This window comes from Bactrocera dorsalis, chromosome 1 (assembly GCF_023373825.1).
Source record: "Bactrocera dorsalis isolate Fly_Bdor chromosome 1, ASM2337382v1, whole genome shotgun sequence".
In the NCBI taxonomy this organism is placed as follows: Eukaryota; Metazoa; Arthropoda; class Insecta; order Diptera; family Tephritidae; genus Bactrocera; species Bactrocera dorsalis.
Window position 1 is genome coordinate 106856758 of NC_064303.1, and position 20757 is coordinate 106877514.

The 20757-nt window shown below is 39.9% G+C and overlaps 1 protein-coding gene and 1 long non-coding RNA gene across 2 annotated transcripts in view; both read left to right on the top strand.

Moving 5' to 3' along the window:
• LOC125779274 (uncharacterized) overlaps positions 1-20757 on the top strand; it is a 111035-nt gene that overhangs the window by 13765 nt on the left and 76513 nt on the right. The gene's annotated exons all lie outside the window — the stretch shown is intronic.
• On the top strand, positions 19100-20440 carry LOC105225117 (odorant receptor 94a-like). The gene is made up of 4 exons (XM_011203454.2): positions 19100-19848; positions 19911-20010; positions 20066-20332; positions 20387-20440. The coding sequence occupies exons 1-4, from the start codon at positions 19100-19102 to the stop codon at positions 20438-20440; spliced, it is 1170 nt and encodes a 389-aa protein (XP_011201756.2).

Consider the following 20757-nt stretch of genomic DNA (forward strand, 5'->3'; position numbering starts at 1 on the left):
GCTTGTGTGTTTTTGAGCTGCTCAAATCAGCGTTCATGTTGCACTAGTTGTTGCTGTTTTGTGTAAAACATCAGCGAAATTTTTATAACATTTCACAATTCCTTAGAATCTTAAGTACTCTCGGCGCTGGCACGCATGTTGTGCTGTTATTAGACCATCTTGCTTGGCTGGCAGCCATTCAATTCTGTGGTACGTCCTTTTCGTTGTACAATGCGTGAGTGCATTGGTATATATATGTTATATATAGTTTGTTGGAAAGCCAGAAGAGAAGGGATGTGTGCGAGATTTCAATTAATAAATGACGTACCGTGGGCGATTTTGGAATTTTGTAGAAAAAAAAAATTTGGTAATTTTTTAGGTTTTTCGTGCAGCAACTACGAGTATAACAATATAATGGGTTGTTCGATGGTTGGCTGAAAAGGCAGGTTCAAGACCGTACGCGGCCGCACTTAGGCGTTCATTAGACCCATTATGCTCCCGGATGGTATCCGGCAACTCGTTCAATTTGGTAAACGACCTCTTTTTTACATCCCTGCAACCTAATATCTCTTAAGTAGGAGCATTGACAGCTGTGGAATATACAATTCGCTCAAATAATATTCCAACGTCTTCTCTACGCATGTTCTTTCATCTTACGCCAAACCCACCAAATTTGTGAAGATGGCGTTTTAAGGATAGGTGTCCTGTGTGCTGACCCCTACAATGTTTCTAAGTTCTCTTTTGCCTAAATGTAGAAGTTTATTAGACTAACAATACCCCAGGTTAACTTTGTGGTATACTCTGTTTGCTAGTGTACTAAGACCTGAGATGTTCCTCTAAGATTCGAAAGACCCTTCAAAAAGCTAAATGGTCTAGATCAGCTTACGGGAACTGCAATCCCAGCTGCCCCCAACCAACTCGTCTGCCTTTTCTTTTCCTGCAACTCCTATATAATAATTTATTTATAAATCCAGTTAATATTACCTGAGTTACTTGCTGAGAGTACAGTCATTGCGAACTTGCCTGTTAGAGCAGAAGCGTACTTGGCACCTTCTGTTATACCTTAAATTTTGGTTTGAAAGACTGAACTGTAATAATTTAGTGTTTAGCTAACTTCTGTGTATGGATTATTACAGAAGAAACCCGTTCCTGTGACTGTTTCAGCCTTTGATCCGTCGAAGCATATGTAGAATGTACCATTGGAACTATCGATCCCGAAAACCATTGGTTCATAATTTTCTACTGGTGAAGACGTTGTTTCGGACCCTATTGGCAAATGATTTAGCAGTACGCACTTTGCCTTCAGCCTCTCCTCTGTCTTAGCCTCTTCCGCTGACATATGCTGCTGGTCCTTCAAGCTTAACTCCGGTCTTTGTGTTGGCAGTTTTTGAGCTAGTCACAAGCGATGGCCCCTTTCGGAACTAGTTCCCTCAGATTCTTTTATAGGAGGTCCGGACTCTTTTAGTTCTTCATGTTTATAATTATTTCGGTTCATGTTTTGGAGCCACACTGAGCAATTTAAGGGCACCCAGCCAGGTTAAACCTCGGCACGTTTCACGTGACACCTTCCTCCTTATCGTAGTAAGCCTCTGATCTGAATTCGGTGTTATTGCAAAGCACGAACACACAGATAAAAAGTTTGACTTTAGCTAGATACCTTCCAACTGCAACAGAACCTTTGCGGTATCTATTATCAGTCAGCAGCCTCTAGGCGGTTCTTGCCAACATTCCGTTCGCTTTTTCTTTCATGAACAGTCACGGTCGAGTTGACAGCCATAACTGAATCCTTCAGTTATTATTACATAGTTCGTTTTTCATGTCACTTCATGCCTCCAGCAGAAAAGTATTGTATTCCACCTTGGCATTCGTGGTATTTGTCTGCGTGCGCCAATTGTTTTTTCTTTTCACTGCTTGGCGCCAAGTGAAGATCCCAAGCGAAGCCAGGTCCTTCTCCACCTGGTCTTTCTAAAAGAGTGGAGGTTCTTTCTCTTCTTCCCGGCGGGTACTGCGTGGAGTATTTTCAGAGCTGGAGTGTTTTCGTCCTTTCAGACTACATGACATAGCCCGCGTAGCGTCCTATATCTAATACAGCTCATCTTTCTTGCGGAAGCGATGTTCGCCGTGACCAATGCGCAAAGGTTCTTGGGTAGGGATGGTTCGTCTTCTCAGTTCAGTTAGCCTTCAAAGGAATGTTCTTTGGTTACACAGAGAATACTTGGTCTAAGACCGGAAGTCGTGAGCTGCTTGGGCCATATGTAAAAGAATCGTTTCTACACATGACTTCGTCATCCAACTTTTCCTATCTATCAATAAATATTTGTCCCTTTATCAATATAAGATCTACCGATCATAGAATTCAGTTTTGTCTATAATGAGATGTTATACTATACTCAACTGGTCATAGATTGTCGAACAAGTGGAGCTGTTAGCCGAAAGCCGACAAAAACCATGAAACCTTTGATTAGTGAAGACTTGCGTTCCCTGTATCACATGGCAGCGGTATCTTTTCAACCTTAAATATTGACATTCTGGCTTTTGGTTGAAGGTGCTTCTAAGAAACCACTTGAAAAAAGATGAACCGGAGCCGAAAACTTCTCGTACTCTGGTTTGTCCACGTTTTTAAGGTTCGGTATACTAATCAGCGTTACGTCAGCGAATGATTACTCCTTAATGAAACGATTTTTCAATGTGATTGAGCTCCGACTTATAGGAAAAGTCTACTGCCTTCAAATATTGTGGATTTTACTTTCGTCCCACGGTACCTTCATCCACATTTTTCTTTGGCTTTACCTATTCAATCCACTAGCCCCGTTTTCGGTGCGCTTTTTGGGTTAAAGTAGTGAGGCACAACATAAAATTGAAATATTTGCGTGCAATTTCCATTATATAACACAAACATTATTGAAGCGTATTGTTTTTTCCTTCGCTAAACGCAACATTTTGCGATCTTTATCAAGTTGCTTGTAGTAACTTCTCAGCACATACCCACCACCAAGGCGCGGATTGCGCCACACATGTGCGATGAACTGCATCCCTTAGTGGAATACTTTGCAGCGCTGGCTTGGCCTTACCTGCCAACAGTACCAAAAAAGAAGGAAGAAGCAGTTCTAAGATTGCAGAAACTTTCAATTTCATGTTTATGCGCCTTTTCGTACTTTTGTACTTCCGCGAGTAATTTGCCCTCCTTCATTTTTGTTGCACACATTTCGTACCACATGCAACAGCAACGGGGGAAGATTGCGTATGAGCTCGAGTACTTCATATGAAGGGGTAGTTTTTATTTGATTCTAAACGCCTTACAATATGCAACACCACACTACGCATTCACTCGCTTGTCGTGTAGTGATTCCACACGAATGCCTGTATTTATCGGCCTCACTAAATTCTTCCCGGTTTCTTTATGCCTCAATTGCATTTGTTTGTACGCACTTCCTTGCCGTGCAGTCAGCATTTGCCATCTACCGGTGCGTACTTCAAACTAAATGTTCACATATCCCCTTTATGTCACATGCAACGCCTCCACCCCCACACCGCTACAATTTTGACTTCGTTTAATTTGTAGCGCTCTTGACTTTTGCAGGCAGCAATAGCAGCGGCAGCGACGCAGCGCTACCAGCAGCACATTTAGCAGTTTTAGCAATTCTACTCCCCCAATGAAGTTAGTGCTTCGCCCCTGCAACCCACTAAACTCCATTTAGTTGCGCTCTTTTAACTTCTGCTAGCCTCTGGCAACGGACGCATGTCGGCATCCCTTTTAATTATGCCAACCTTTCGCATCTTTATCGTTTATTTACCGTTGAGTGGCTTCATATTGTACTGACATTAAGTAGTTTCCGACAAAAGCCTGTCGTAGCCGTCACTAACTCTTGCAGGTATGGCCCGTCTGTATGTCTGTAGTCGCTGTAGAGAACTCCTTCTGTTTGGAAATGTGTCCTCCCTTCTCATGTTTCGCTTTCTCTTGAAATATCTTCATTACTTCCTCAGCAGTTAAGTGATTTTTAATAGAACTTATCGCCGTTTTAATTATTTGTTTGTGTGCTCTAGTGTGTGTAGGCGGATTTGCCTTGCGTACTCCTTAAAATGGAAAACTAAAAGTAGAATGTTGTATAAATATTTTTACAGCATATGTATATGTTTATTTAAAGCTTGGATTGCCATACCACCGTCCTCTTTTAGTAAGAAACTCGTTGCATGTTCATCCCTGTCTTCGAGAAATTGTATAGAATTCTGTCGCTAACCGGTTCCTTTATCCGGAGTTTTCATAGACAGCATCGAAATGGACTCTTAAATCCAGAAATTCCCGAAAAGGCGAGAAACTCTAGGGTGAAGGGGAAATAACACGTAACTTTGGAAAGAGTTTTTGACAGAAAGAAAATTCAGGATACAGAATGAATATTTAATTACAGAAGTACTTGGAAAGGTTGGGCTCATACGCTCAAGCAAAATCTTTGGACTACACAAATTTATTCATTACGAAGGTTCACTTTGTCTAAGTAATCGAGTGAACCACGGTGGTCTCAATCTTACCTGGAATATATTTGACATTATACTTGTAAATTTGAGTACAAATTCCTTTCTTATAGTTCTCTCTGACGTGAAGTTTAGCTGGATCTAAACTATAGCTAGGCTTTAATTTCTTAACAATGTTTATTGAAAGAGATTTTCCGGAACAAATATCAAAAGTTGGTATAAGCCGTAAGCTCTTACTTTATATACCTTACTTGTTTGTTCCCAACATAGCCAGATCAACTTCATAGTTTCAGATCTGAGTTTTTAACAAGACAAACTTCGTAAACTCTGCAGTAACCTTTATAATTACATAACCGCTTAGCTGTGAATCCAAGTAAAACCGAAATGGTTTTACTTATCATCCAGATATCAGTTACAGAGACATGTCCTTGAATGGCTCGCAGCTACGCAGGAAAATTGGAGGGATAGTCTTCTGTTGGGAGCTTTAGGCTACCGGACTAATCTAATGTTTTTTAGGCAGAAGCGGCTGCAATTAAGGTAGCAGTGGATTTAATGCTCAGAACAGCATCTTTATTCAGAAGGTGACTATTCACCTGGATAGCAGAGCGGCAATATTAGCCTTGAGCTTGAAAATATAAGAAATTAGAGAAAAAAGAGAGAAAAAGTATCATGCTACTTCATCGTTCGTTCGGGTTCGTTCTCTGGAAACTGCAAAGCCGATGAGCTATCGAGATGGTACATCTGTATCCCGCTCCCATCGAAATAGAACGAGTTGGATCGCCGCTATCATTTTGTGCTCCCGCATTGGATCTATGGACATCGCTTGCGTTTACCAGCTCCTGTGCGACTGCAAGGTTTATTGCCCAAGGGCTCATCATGCAAGAATCGTATCTTACGGGATATGTTGCTATAGACATTTATGCTGTAAGGCCATAAAGCTGGTCGCAAGCAAACTGTTAAAGTAGTATTGAAGTATGTGAGGTGGAAACTGAGGTTATAACATCTCAGCAGTTATACCTTCAGCGAACCAGCAGACATAGCCTAAACTGTTCTTGGGCCGTCACACGTTTTTGAACGGCTCAAAGTCTTTTTTCGATTTACAAAGGTTTTTATGATAATTGTTTATGGGAGCTGTAGGTACTACAACAATTGGTATCTCCTTTTTTTTGGATCAACCATTAAACTTAACCTTTCTACGTCCACAACAGCAAGAATACAGTAATGTACAGTGGCTTGGGTGAGATTGGGCGAGAGATCCCCCATACCATACCTTCGCTACAAAGTATACATTACCGGTTTAGTTGAACTTTATAGCAGCAACGATATTTAAGTTCAAGCACTTATTTTTGCTGTGGCAACTTTTGCGCGTGGAAGTAGAATAAAGGGCTTATTGGCGTTTGTGGAACCAACTGGCTTAGATCGTAGGCCGTTATGGCACCATAATAATCGACTATTTGATGCCTGAAATTGAAGCGCGAGATGGCGCTACTTTCCACATATCGCATCAATCAATAGATTTATTGAGATAACGTTTTGAGCTGGTGATTGGCCTCTAAGTTCATGTGATATCACACCGTCCCACTTTTTCCTGTGGAGACATGTAATGTCTAAAGCATATGCGAACAATTCCGCTTCGATTCAAACCTTGGAGCAAAACAGCATTTCATACCAATACTGTATTTTTTTTTATAAATTGCCATTATACTCCTAATTTGTGTCTATACACTTTATATTTCCATCGAATATTAATGAGAACTATGAAAACCAGTTCGTAATGCACTCGGAACTTTCTTGGAAAAGAAGTCATTATTCAAATATTTGCTTTATTCAAATTTGTGTTCTACTTTGGTGGCCTTTGCCGGCCCATTAGAACGCTTTAACTTTTCTTTCTTTCTACTAAACAATATCTCAGCATTCGTTACCACTGTCTTTTATCACTTGCTAACAATGCATTTTTTATTGATTCCGACCAAAACATACCGACAAACAAAGAGGAGAAAAAATGTTTCAATTTTCCATATGCTTTCAGCTGCTTCGCCTGAATTTCCATATTCATTGTTTAATTGTTCGACATTTTGGGTGGGTGGGCACTGCTCATCTATTTTCCAATTGCTGCCGAGTCATAACGGTCAATGTGGCTGCAACTATGACTTTGACAATTCTGCTTGACTGTGTGCTTTTGAAGCGGTTTGTCGCCGACAAAATTTCAGCTTTTCATGTGTGTGTGTGTAAATATGTATACAAATGGTACGAGTGACCACACACCCGTAATTGTGTTGCTAGCAAGTTTATGAGCATGAAGGCATAGAGATAGATGGATGTAAATACATGTCTGTATGTATTGTATATAGATACACAAGGCTCTTGCTAAATTCTATGTCTCATAAATAATAGAGTGCCTTCATTTTTATTGTCTACTCATGTATATATGAATATGCATTCATTCATATGTATATTTATGTTTATAAATATGTATGTGTGCGTGCATTATGTCATTGTACAATCCAACATCGATTGACTTTGTTGTTAATGTCTAATTATAATTGAGATTTATTTGCTATCATTTTAATATAGTTCATATTTACACATACAGACACAACTAATTGTTTCGTTACGCACACATATACAAATACATGCATACATATGTATGTATGTACAATCATATTTCACAAATGAATAGCTTTGCTTGAATTTCTCTTTGGAGCATACTTTCTGCTTGCTTAATGCCAAGCAAATGATAAACTGTTTTCTTTATTCAATTGTTTTCCATTGCTTTGGTCGAAGGTCAATTGTGCAACATAGTTGGGATTTTGTAATTAATTTTCTTGATTTGCCGATTTACATACATATGTGAAATGTCAAAACTTACAAACCATTGAACATGCAAATGCTTGAATGCAAATATTATTGCAAGATAAATAATTTAATGCCAGCATTTCGATTGGAAACGAACTCTTGTTTAGAGGAAGCCACAGAGTCTTGCTTAAATCAACTAAACTTCAGTCAGTTGTTTGTGCCGAACTAAAAGAGAATGGAATTGGAATCGTATTAAGGTATTGCTAGGTCATTAAATAAGTGATCCATTCTTAGCAGACAGTCATTCAGGTCATAAATCAGTTGATATGCGGCTCAAGTTCGTCCCTGTACCATATGTCCTATAACTTTCGATGAGATCGCATACCTACTCGTTGCAATTATTTGGTTTCTACATGCTCCTCTGACCAGCACCTGGGCAACTGCGAGATCCTTTTGACACAGAGTAGAACGCAATAGCTCTACTGAACTATAATATGTACAAACCCATAGCAAAGTTCGTAATCGTAGGGATTCTTACCCGATACTGTCAATGTAAGACTAAAAATTGTCAGATACTAGTTGTAAATGTTGTTGGAGGGTGAGTCGCATACATCCAGACACGTTCTCCTCCATTGTTCAGCCGTTGAAAGACTGAGATTGTCTTGGCAGCCTTACCTTCGACGAACCAAAAGACATAGCCGAAACTGACATATCAACAAAGGTTTTAGCCTCAAAGCGCTTTATCAATTTGTAATGGTCTTGTAATCTATAATATAGAAGTCTTAATACCACACTGGACTGGCGTTCTAAGCTGTTCAAGTGAGATTCCTGTAAGGATCGATCTCTTAACCTAACATAACTTATACTACTGCTCAATCCTCGTATGGAGACACCTAACATGACTATTCGCTCATCAAAATTTCTTCTGGAGACACCAGTGTAAAGCTCACGTAAGACATTGATGGTCTTCTGAAAGCATTTCAAGTTTCAAGATGACCATTTACTGGTTCAAGCTGTGGCAGAAACAAATAAATATTAGAGTTTCGAGGGTTGACCCAAACAATTTATTGTTTACCGATTTTGTTTATTTTCTAAACGGGTCCTAACCACTGAGAAGAAATCGCATAAATATTATATATAATCCTTACTATATATAGCAGTTACTTTAAGAATTTATAACTGTTTGCACATGGAATACATTATCAAAGTTGTCCAATTTCATGGCAGGTTTGAATTCAAGCTGTTTAAGGAACGTTGATGCTTATATATAAAATTTTCTGTTTATGTAAATAACAAAAGATGAGATGGTAAAATATCGTCATTACTAACGCAAGACTGTCGACTTTAGCTATATTATTGAATATGTTTATTATCTATATATTTTATAACTTAAAAGATTATCTTCTACGTATCAAACGGCCCATTTGTTGACTTCAATTTTCGATGACTCGTTCAAGTACTTTGCTTGGTAACTGGCGAATGACACGCGTGTTGTTTTCCTTCAAGGCCTGAATCGTAGCAAGATTGTCCGCATATATTTTAGATTTCGATAGCAAACCATCTTGGTGACCAATCGGGCGACCCAAAACGTGAATTATCTGCTCGCCGAAGGGTTCTCTCAATAAATCTATTGATGCGTTATGTAGGAAATGGCACCATCTCGTTGAAACCAAAGGTCCCTGAGATCACGAGCATCCAGTTACGTTCTCACCGGCCTTCGAACCAATACCAAACCGTTGTTTTTTAAGGACGAAATGGCAATTTTTGAATCTCTTCAGGTTGCTCTTCGTCTCAAATGCGGCAATTTCGCTTTTTTACATACCCATTGAGCCCGAAATGGGCCTCATCGCTGCACAACATTTGGTTCGAAGTCGTTAGATCTTCATGGAAATTTTCAAGAGTCCATAGAGCGAAGCGATGTCGCTTGGGATGGTCGAGCTTCTTCAGTCCTTGCACAATCTTTATTTTGTACGCTTTGATACTCTCCACCGTCTTCGTGTACACTCTCAGCTACGACTGCTATAATTTCTTCAATGCGTGCTGGACGTGGTCTATTCAATCGAATATTATCCAATAACCTATAGCTTATAGCTTAGGTGCAGCCGAATTGAAAGTATTTTCTCGATACTAATGAAAATCAATTCAGTTATTGACACGCGCACAGTTAATAGTATGAGTAACCATAACGGAACCAGTAACAAAGCACATGTGATAAAATTTACATGTAACCGAATTTCGACTATTGAATTTCATGTGCTCTTAGACATAAGGTTGATCATACAAAGCATAAAGCATATCAGAAAATCAATTAAAATTTTTTTGGAGAATGCTAAATAATCAAATGAGCCAAAATAGACAGCTGGACAGTGGAGAAAAAATGCAGCAAATGAGAGCGTGAAATTTCGAAGCATCAAATAAATTGAAAACACAACCACATAAACATACACCAGAGCAAAACAAAAGCGGAGATCAATGCATAGAAATCACACTTTGATCGATGATGATTAAGTGGCAGCATTAGTGCTGCAGCAAAGCTATCGAAGCTGCTGCATGAGCAAACTGGGCGCACAAAAGTATGCTGCACTTTGTGATTACTTGTGTGTTTGTGTGTGTTTGCGAAAGCGAAGGGGGTTCAATAGCGCTGCCATTTATGACATAAATCAATAGCAAACCGCACAATTACAAATCGAATTAAGTGCGAGCATTAGAATAGAAGGGAAAGAGCGAATGCGTCTATTGAGTTATGCAGCAAGCATTTAAGCGCTTTACCAACGAAGGCAGCAGAAACAAACTTCCCACAAGAGAACAGCGCATGGCCAGCAACAACAACCACAGCTGAATAAAGTCAAAATTATGACCAGCTCCAGCGTTGCACTTCCTTTGATGTTTCGTATCAAGCAAACCATGTGGCAAGTATGCAAGGTGGAAGCGAGTTAAACTCGAGCTGAATTGCGCTTGGCATTCAGATTGATGGCGGGCTCATAACAAGCGCGTGATTGATATACATCAATGGATTTTCCAATTAGTGCCATCAATGGCCAAATGGCAGCTCATTTAAATCCCACGTTATGGATGGCATTTTAAAGAGGCCGCCGCCAACACCAACAACACCCCCATCGTGTATGCTCTCACAAGCGGCACCAAGAGCTCGTTTGGCTGGCGAAGTTAGCTTGTCGCAGTGTTGACCTATAACTTCTACGTTTTCCACTGAGTATTTGCAGAGTCTATTTTGGGGGTTACGAATGCCATTTGGCGCAAAGTGTGGCACGTAGCAAGTGGCGGCGTCGACAGCCATGCTTAAACAGGTAGTGAAATTATCCGGGTAACGGTGGCGTATTCAGTGAGTTTGTAGGCATGTGGAACGAAATTCAATGTCACTCCACTGCAAATGCACTAAGGAACTGAAACTGAATTGATAAGTCGGACTCGAACCCTGAAAAATTTGAACTTTTTCAAGTTACCGAGACAAACTTGGAAGATCTGTAAATTCTCTTCACAAATTAGGAGATTTGTTTCAGCTTTTCATTTTGCCTTTTTGTAAAACGACGAAGTTTTCATCAAAGCTTTATAGTCCACCTCAGCTGCTTCGATACTACACGAGTTTGTCCGAATAAAAGGACTTCGTATCTCAAGAATTAGAAGTCCTGGTTGATGCGGCGTCAGAAGTTCGAAGAGAAGATCATAAATTCGAATCCTCAGTGTTTATACGGTACAAACTCAGTAAAGATACAAGATATTTTTTCACTGTAGATCGGTTCCTCAGTACTCAGGCATCTTCGACCTTAGGGATTTGGAAACACCCATTGATTTAGTAGTAAGGGGTTGGGTGGAATAGTTTACTCATCGGTACTTCTCTAACTTCTTCTTAAAGTTATAACCAAGCCCATGCAGAAGATAGTTGTGAACTTCGATCCTAATGGCCGTGGAAATGCCTGACCCAGCAGATGTAACTAAGTCACACTGTGTAAATCCGTGAAGTGATCAAAGCATACGATACTTCAATGCAGATATCGGAGATTCCTCAGCCCAACACGCAAACCGAGTCAACAACCGCGCGTTTCTCAACAGAGTGGAGCTCTTCCCCTTCCTCTGCTTTCCCCGGCGGTTAGGAAGATAAATCAGATCCTCTGAGCAGCCAAAAAAGGCGAGGCGTTTGAAGGGGAACTAAAGTGAGAAGGTGAACTAAACCTCCTGAGGGTTCCGCACTGGGTTTGGGACTCACCACATAAAGAACAGTACCACTACCAGAAGAAAACTGCCTCGTATGAGAGACCATGGGGCCCCACAATTTCATAAAGTCTCCAGACTCTTAAGTCAACTGAGCTTCAATGAATTTTGGTGCTTCTTTCATATATAGGAAAAGGAGTTGTTGTAAAAGTAATTTCGGAGAATGCTAATCGAATTAAAACAAAGCTCTATGAACTCTAAACCAGTTTTTAAAGCTTTGTTTTTTGGAACAGTCTTCGATTTCCACCGAATGTCTTTAAGTTTTAATCAGACTACAATCCATTCTGAACTACAAACTCTGAATTCATAAAATGTTCTGAAGACACCGCCATTCTGCAAATACGGCCCTGCGCTAACTGTAAAAGCAACGCTAATGCAGCAAAGCAATCCCTCAAAGCGGCCCATCGAAGCGCTGCCATTGTCTGCGTAAGCTTCGGATACACTTAGCTCCGAATGTGCATTGCCTGGCATTAATGTTGCAAGCAGTAAGTTGCAAGTAGCGCTAACACGAAAATGATGAGATAGATGACGATTTATTAGAAAGCTGAGGCGCGTTGAAGACGATGAATGTACTCGTCGCGCTGAAATACGCGTGATAGTATTTGTGACTGGTAGTTTTCAGTGAAGTTGAGAGCTTAGCAGCACTTAGACGCGCTTAGATTTTCAACAGCTACAAGTGCAACTCGACGCGGCGTTGGAGAGAGTGAACCTACTACACACACACACTCCGACGGTAGCGGAGTTCATGCGATTTCCACGAGCACATTTCGCTATAATCCTCTTTTCGTATTTGCTGCATTCGCCTGTGACGATGAAGTGTAAAGTCCTGAAGTGGAACGCGGTATTAAATGCACGGGCGAAGGGAAGAAGATTAAAGTGGAAGTTTAGATGGCAGATGTGACATTGTTTGCATAACTAATTTTTTTGTAACATTTTAAAGGACATAATAAATTCATAAACGAGTACAACTGGGGTGCTTGGAAAAGATTGTGAAGACGTTTTTGGTTTGGTTTTGCTGCCAGGTGATTGCATTCTTGAAATGGTTGGGAATTTTCTGCTCTTAAGAATTGTCTCAATGTATCAAATCAGTTCTAATGTAAAGTGACTCTCCAGTATTAATAAAAGTAAGACTTTTTTGAAAATACGGGACATGTCCTATACTACGAATTTCGGTTTGAATATATATATCCCAGCAAAAGTAGCTTCAAGAGGGTTTCTTTTTTTATAAATCCGTTTATTCTGTAAATTTCAAGCGGCTCTGCACTACCTCTTTCAAGAGAGTCCATCTGGAATCCATTCCTTCCCAAGGCAGTTGGATTTATATCTGGCCAAGAACTATTCGGTCACGATTTCAGTGCAATCTGCGAGTAACGAGCTGTATACAAGGGACGATTCACAGGTTTCGAATACTGAAGCCCTTTCAGATATAAAAACCAATAAGTAGTTCCGGTCAGCTTTCACCGGCTACGGAAAAAAATGTTCAGAGAAGTTTTGGGTTGGACATGGTGTGTATTTTGGCGCCATAAAATTACCAAGAATCTATGAATTTATGTTTCAGGGCATAACCAATCCCACACTCTTATAGAAGTTTGAACCTGCTCGAGTAAGTTCTGCAGCTCGTATTATTTTCTCCAGCAGCAGATTGTAGAAGTCACACGATTGGGAGTCGCCTTGTCTGAAACCTCGTTTGATATCAAACGGCTTGGAGAAGTCCTTCCCGATTCTGACGGAGTTTTTGGTATTGCTCTACGTCAGTTTACATAGCCGTATTAGTTTTGCGGGGATACCAAATGCTTTTTTTTATGCTGTCAAAAGCAGCTTTGAAATCGACGAGTAATGGTGAGTGTCGATTCTCTTTTCACGGGTCTTTTCCAAGATTTGATATATGGTGAATATCTGATCAGTTGTTGATTTTCCAGGCCTAAGCTCACACTGATAAGGTCGAATCAATTTGTTGACGGTGGGCTTTAATCTTCCACACAATGCGCTCGATTGAACCTTATATGCGTTGTTGAGGGGGCTTATCCCACGGTAGTTGGCGCAGATTGTGGGGTCTCCCTTTTTGTGGATTGGGCAGAGCTTACTTTAATTTCACTCGTCGAACATGGTTTCATCCGACCATATTTTGCAAAGAAGCTGATGTATGCTCCTTATCCTTCTTCGCTGCTGTAGTTGACTAGCTTGGCCGACAATCCATCGGCCCCGCCGTTTTGTTGCACTTCAAACTAGTGATTGCTATTCGAACTTGTTCATGGTCGAGCAATAGAACGTCTGCTCCGGCGTAATCGAGTGGAGAATCGGGTTCACCATCTCCTGGTGTAATGCTTTCACAGCCATTCAGCAGCCTGGAGAAGTGTTCCTTCCAAAATTTTAGTATGCTCTTGGCATCAGCCACTAGATCACCTCTGGAGGTTCTGCAAGGGTTAGCCGCCGCATTTTTTTCGTAGAAATTTCGAGCATAGCCCCTGTCGGCCAGCTTATGAAGCTCTTCATACTCACGCATTTCGGCCTCTTTCTTTTTCTGTCTGCAAATGCGTCTCGTTTCACGGCTGTTCTACCAAATATTATTTTCGGAATGCGGGTAATGGTTCACTTCAGAATTATATATTCAGAAAGCTTGCGTGGGAAGAGCCGAGGTGAATAAAAGCTTAATTTAATGGAACCAGACTGCGTACAGTTTAGATGTTGACTGTCTACCCCTGGAAAAATTGACCCTAAGTTTGGGAGTATGCCTTTAAAAGCAAGCCTTGTGAAAAAATGTTTAGCTGTACTGATCATCTATTGATAGTTCTCTGCTATAAAACTAACTGGGATCTCTTTAGAATTTACCAAACTAACTAAGATCTCTTTGGAACATTCTAAGTCAAAACAACTTTCAAATGTATTAAAAAGGGAGACTTCGGGAATTCATTTTACGCAAAGATTAAAGGCTGGTATACGGGGGTACGGGAGTTTTCATAGCTTCATAAGCTTCATAGAGAGTATAGCATATGTAGAGAATGAAGAGGGGAAGTCGGAGAAACTGATGGACAACTAGTTAAGTCCTTTGAACATGATGGTAAAAATATTGATAAAATGAAGATGGTAACTGCCTGCCTGTATGTAGTTCGGTTATAATTCTAATCAATTTTTATAAATCGAACATTCTTTTTAAATTTTTTTCTACTTTTTTTCATTTTTCGATTGATTGCTAAACTGTCAATCCAAATATCGGCTTACAAAGCATTTTCAATACCGAATTGCGAACCTAATCCCTTGTCATTGGCTGTGCCTCACTTGAATTTCTAAAAATTGATTAACTAATCTCAGAGTAAATTGTCAAATGACACTTTGCACGCGCATAGTTGCAACAAACAACAACAACAACAACAAGCGTTTGTATGCACGTTCGAAGAGCTATGCAATCGTTGAAATCATTAGAATGCTTGTTGAGAGCGCCGAACGCCAATCAAAGCGTTCGAAGCGCCGCAGCGGATTCGTGCAACATTCTGTAATATGAGCGCAACGGCAGTTTTGTAGCACAGATGAAAACATATATTTGCTTGTTTTACACGGCCACCCCGTCGAGGTCACACGGCGCGCTACCCTCTCCACCGCGCTATTTACAAAAGTGATAAAATCATCAGATTAATTTGCGATTTTTCGTGCATTCGCTCGAATTCACATGAGAATCGACGTTTGTGTGGGTGGCTGTGTGTGTGGCGAGTTTGAGGAAGCGTGCAGCCTCTTTGGTTTTAAGTTTGCCATGCTCTATTTTGACGACTGCAAACCCTTTGTTGTTGCATTGCGCGGGCTGTGCAGCAGAGGCGGCAGCATCATTTTTCAACGTGCGTCACGTGCCACAGGCGGCATGCAAGCGCAATTATGTATATGGCAAGCATTTATTTTCACTGTGTGTGTGTGTGTGTGATTTTATGGCTCATGTTCTCATTTTGCAGTGTTTGTTGTAATTTTTTTGCGCTTGCAAATGGTAGCTCGTCGACAATGTTGCAAGAACTAATGATTGCTGTGGCAACAACGCCAATATACATACATATATAAACAAATACAGGGTGTGGGCGTCTGTGGCATCACCGCCGTGTGGCATTGACTGTGCGGTTGGTCGCTTTGGCTTACTGGCTGTATAACGGTACTGCTGTCGGTAACGTCTGTGCGTGAGTTTGAGTTGCACTATGCAACCAGAAGCGCGTCTGTTTTTTTAGTTGTGTCGCTGCTGCCATAATTTTTATTGTGTGCTCTCCTTTGTTGTTGTTATTGTTGTTATCATTCTGCAAATCGTTCTATTTTCCCCCACCACCTTTTTGTATGGACTCTTTTTTTGTTCCTCTTTGTGACATCGCAACTATTTGTTTTTGTTACTTTTGTTGTAACTAATCAACGCCCGCGATCGGCTTCAGCACGCTGCGCAACACACGACCTTCGCATTGCCGAATGTTGCAACGCAGCTGCCTTCATTGTAATTACGCGCCAGATACGCAATCAGTTCATATATGTTTGTGTATTTGTATGTGTGCGTGTTTGTTAAAAATGTTGCCATATAATTTTTATTATTCCCTTTCTTTTTTTGTTCTCCAAGGGTGACAGTTTTCATTTCTCTATTGTTGTGCCATTCTTCTTCTTTTCATCCTTTTCGGTGCGCCCTGATTGTGAGGGTGTATTTTGATTTATTATTTTTCTAGTCCAAACAAAGATTATTCTCATAATCGCTCAATCGTAAAGCGCTTCTCGACGTCTGCCACCTTGGGTCGCCTTGCGTTCGGTAATTATATGGTTTCCTTTGCGCTTAAGTGCCGTGTTCCTGTGCGAAATTGCTTATTTTTGTAACAAAACCTCGAAACGAATGATTGGAAGATTATCTCTGTGTGTATTTTGGAAGTTCTGTGAGAAAAAAATTCTAGGTTATGTCATAGTTTGTATAGAAGCTTACTTTAAAAAAGACAAGGACTAATTTTTCTTAGTATTCTTGTCAGATTCTATCATTTAATTACTTTTATTTACCATCTGATTCAAAAGATTCCCGTTTCTTGAGTTAAGAATAAGAAAAACTCTATATAAACTCTTCTCTAAATAGTGTAAAAAATGGTCTGGATATTATAGCCTAAACCTTCCCTTTTTGAGAACCTCTTTCACCTTAGAAGATAGCCTTTAAATCCTCTCTTACATTTCCTATTTGGTCTGATTTCAAGTGCTCTCACATTTAAACAATGAACTTTCTTTTAAACCTCGACGCTTAGATGGTGACTTCGACTCATAAAAAATTAAGATTTTGTCTTAAAAATAAGCCTCTGATTCAGCTGGATTATCATCTTGCTTGATGTTAGTCATTTAAGTTACACTTACTTCTTAATAATATATTCTGTTTTATCTTACTTCTTAGGTCTGACTAAGCCTTCTCCGTGTTATGAACCTAACTCAGCTAAGAACATAGTATTTTAGCTAATCATCTCTTAGATTCGCTATGTCATCACTTTTTTAGGGTTCTTACAGCTGTACATTGGACTTTATTCTCTGCAGTCGTGCTTAATGTGGTTTCTATTTCTTTGGGCTTCAATTCACAAACAGTCAAACTATTGTCTCAAACTTATGTCTTTGTTTCAGCTGCAGTTTCACTTGTCTTCCTTGATGTCATGCATTCCATTTTTCCTTTGTTGGTGTTATGACTGCTGTCCTTAGGTATCTTCGATTGGATATACAAAATACAAAAATTGAATATACACATTCCGTTGGAGCTCTTGGCCATAGCAGCCAGAAGTTGGCTTTCAATCCTCCTCAGGACTGTTTGCGAAGACCTAAACCATCCAATCGCACTAAACAGCATTCCATTGGAAATTCAAAAGCTCAGCCATAATGTATCTAACATAATACTAACCTAGCAGCAACATACCTATTCTGCCCTGAAGTCTTACAATTTTTCATTTCATTAGCAAAACTACAATGAAATATTGAGATGGATTTCCAAACATTTTGGAGGTATTAGCATTTAGTCAGTTCGTTCGAAGAGCTCATCATGAGTTGGCTTTATAGGTCCCTGTGAGCTTCGACTTGCCAGGAGCTTCTCAGCCACTACAAATGCAATTATTTTGAACTACTTAGGACTAATTTTTAATACAGGAAGTTTTCATGGAATAGGGACTTACGTCTAGTGTAGCTAATTGGCTCAACACAATAGCTGGAAGGCTGATGTACATACGTATGCAAATAATCTAATATTTGCATCAGTGGAGCCCTCAGAACAACGTCCAGCTAGGCACTAAACTTAATTTTACATTATTGGGTTCCCAATATTTCCTTACCTTTCTAAGAAGAGCGGGAAACAGGCGAAGATGGAAGGTGGCGCGCTCTCTGTAAATCAAGATACTGCCTTCCATCTACCAGACCGCTATAATGTATTCCAAGCGAAGATCACAGTTATCATAATAATTGTATATGACCCTGGCTACTGGCAGACATTTAAGCGACAATATGCTATAATCATAGCAAAGTCTCGGTTTAATCATTCCATGACGTGTTCAACAAGCAAGTAAATGTGTCTTGTTTACAATATGGACCGAATATGCTTCCTATTAAAATTAAAAATATAAAAACTTTAGTAGGAGTGCTAATAAGTTTCTGGCTAATATACATACTATACATGAAAGTGGATTAGGAGCGCTGTATAATGGCTACTGTAGGAGTTTTCAGGAGGTAGAAGAGATCTTATATGCGAATATAAGACTCTAAAATATATGGGAAAAAATCGCAATTATCGGTAGATGATTTCTTGATGACGTCTCGGTAATTGTACTGATAAAACTTTCCGTACTTATGAATTTCATCAGAAACATGGGATTGCTGAATGAGAAGGCAAAAGAGTGAGGTGACTTTGGGCCCAATGGTATCACAGTGAGCCCCTTAAAGTCCTCGGTGCGCCGTTAGACAGCCATTCTACCTACCTTCCTGTCTACATACCTAACTACTTTCGTATCATAAAACTTTAGAAAGTGGCGAAACGAACAAACAATACTGTATGTAATCTAATGGACTCCATTAACCAACTTGAGATAAAATAGCAAATGCTCATACGATTTTAAGACTGTATTAACATACTACACTCTTATAGAGAATTCAACTGGATATCCTTTTTGCTGTTGAATATATCTTTTGTTTCCATTACTATGAAAAGCAACTTACTTAACCTCAATTTTTAGCAAAGTTCACAGTTTAGGAGTTTTTTTTAGCCCACCTAACCACGAGTCGCATAAAAATACTTCTCGTTCAAATTTTTTCCAATGCGACCAATTTTCGGCTTAACAATTACTCCTACAAGTTTAATTTCGTGACTAACAATACTGTATTTCTTTGAAAAAGTTTGTAATTGATTACGAAATGACCAAGCATTGAATGTACGCCCAAAAACTAACCAAATTATGGCCAGCTAACTGTAATTAAAAAACTTTTATCGAAGTTTACTTTTAATTTTTGGTTGTAATTGTTGGTTTGCTCACTAAAAGCAATTATGAAAAGCCATAACGGTACATCTATATTTATGCTAAAGGAAAGGTCTTCAATTATGCAGAGTAGGAGGAAGATATATAAGTAACTTCAAGTTGGCTTAAGCTTGTCAGTTAGTCCAAAGTACTACTTCGCAATGGAGCTTCGTCAGCACGATAACTTATCCGGCGGACGGCGCGTCATAAAAATACTAAAACTGCTGGGCCTTTGGCATTACGGGGGTGCTATGAGAGTCCCCTACTTACTTTACTCCGGCCTGTTGCATTCCGTCTTTACTATACCATACACCATAATGATGTGCATGGACGTGGTGCAGGCATCGGATTTGGAAAAATTCACCAACACCATGTATATGACGCTCACCGAGTTGGGTTTGGTGGCGAAACTGGTGAACGTTTGGTCTTACTCCAGATTACTGGTCGACTTCTTTACGGCTTTTACACACGATCAGCTGTACCAGCTGCAGGACGGCGAAGAGCAGCAAAGTTGGCAACGTACGCAAAAATATTACAGCCGCGTAGCTTTCCTGTACTTCACGATGAGTTTGAGCACTTTGGCCACAGCCTTTGTTGGTGTACTCTACAGTGAGGATTATGAGTTGCCATTTCCATATGCGCCACCCTTCGATTGGCGCACGCCGCGCGGTTATTGGTACGCGTACTGCTACGAGTTGCTGGCAATGCCAATCACATGTCTGTCGAATTGTGCCTTCGATATGATACAGTGTTATATGTTGTTGCAATTGTCGCTGTGTTTCAAAGTGATTTCCGGACGCTTGGAACGTATGGGTGCTTTAAAAGTATGTAGTTCAACCCATGGATTTAGCGAGGTTAGCTTTCATCGAGACTTTGTCGACATAGTGCGGTTGCATGCGCGCACGAAGTTGTAAGTTTTAAGTGAAGTGTGGAGAGTTATGAGAAATTTTGTCTAAACATGTAACCTTACAGACTCTCTCAACAGTGCCAGACCTATATCTCGTTTCCCTTTCTCATACAAATTATTAGTTCGTCTTTTGTGCTCTGCTTCAGCGCTTATCGTCTACAGAAGGTAAATATCTTATCTTTATAAAAACAAGTCTACATTTTTTGTCAATAAACGACAGGTGCCGATTCTGGAAAATCCCTCGCAATTTCTCACGCTCGTTCAGGCAAATTTAATTATGGTTTTGCAAATTTTCATACCCTGCTATTGCGGCAACAACATCATCGAATATTCTAGTGGTTTAAATAATGCCACCTACAATGCGGAGTGGTTCCGTTGCTCGCCGATGATGCGTAAATATTTGGTCATTTATATGGAAATGTTGCAGCGTCCGGTACGTGTGCGCGCTGGAAACTTTTTTGACATCAGTTTGACCATTTTCACCAAGGTTGGTTATAAATGTGAATTTTGACTATATATTACTTCAAATACTTTTTTCTAGACCATGAACAATACATATAGCCTAATAGCACTCTTATTAAATATGAACAAGTGAAACGGAGCCCAAGACAGTTCATTGGAAGATCTAATTGTTTTTTATAGATTTTGTTTGCTCAAAATTGTTCATATTTGTTTTTTTTTTTGCTGAAGACGATCTCTATAATCAATGCTTCTTTGTGGCTAATATTGCATGGAAAATAAATTGCCGGTTTTTGGGAAACTAATTTACGACAAGTCTTTCAGTTTACCCAGCCTAAATTAGCAATAAGTTTCTTAGTTTCCTTTGAGATAATTTTGCTCGCTAACAGCACCATCTGAGAAGTTTTGATAGAAACTAAGTTCGACATTAAGATATGCTCCGAGCTCCTTTTC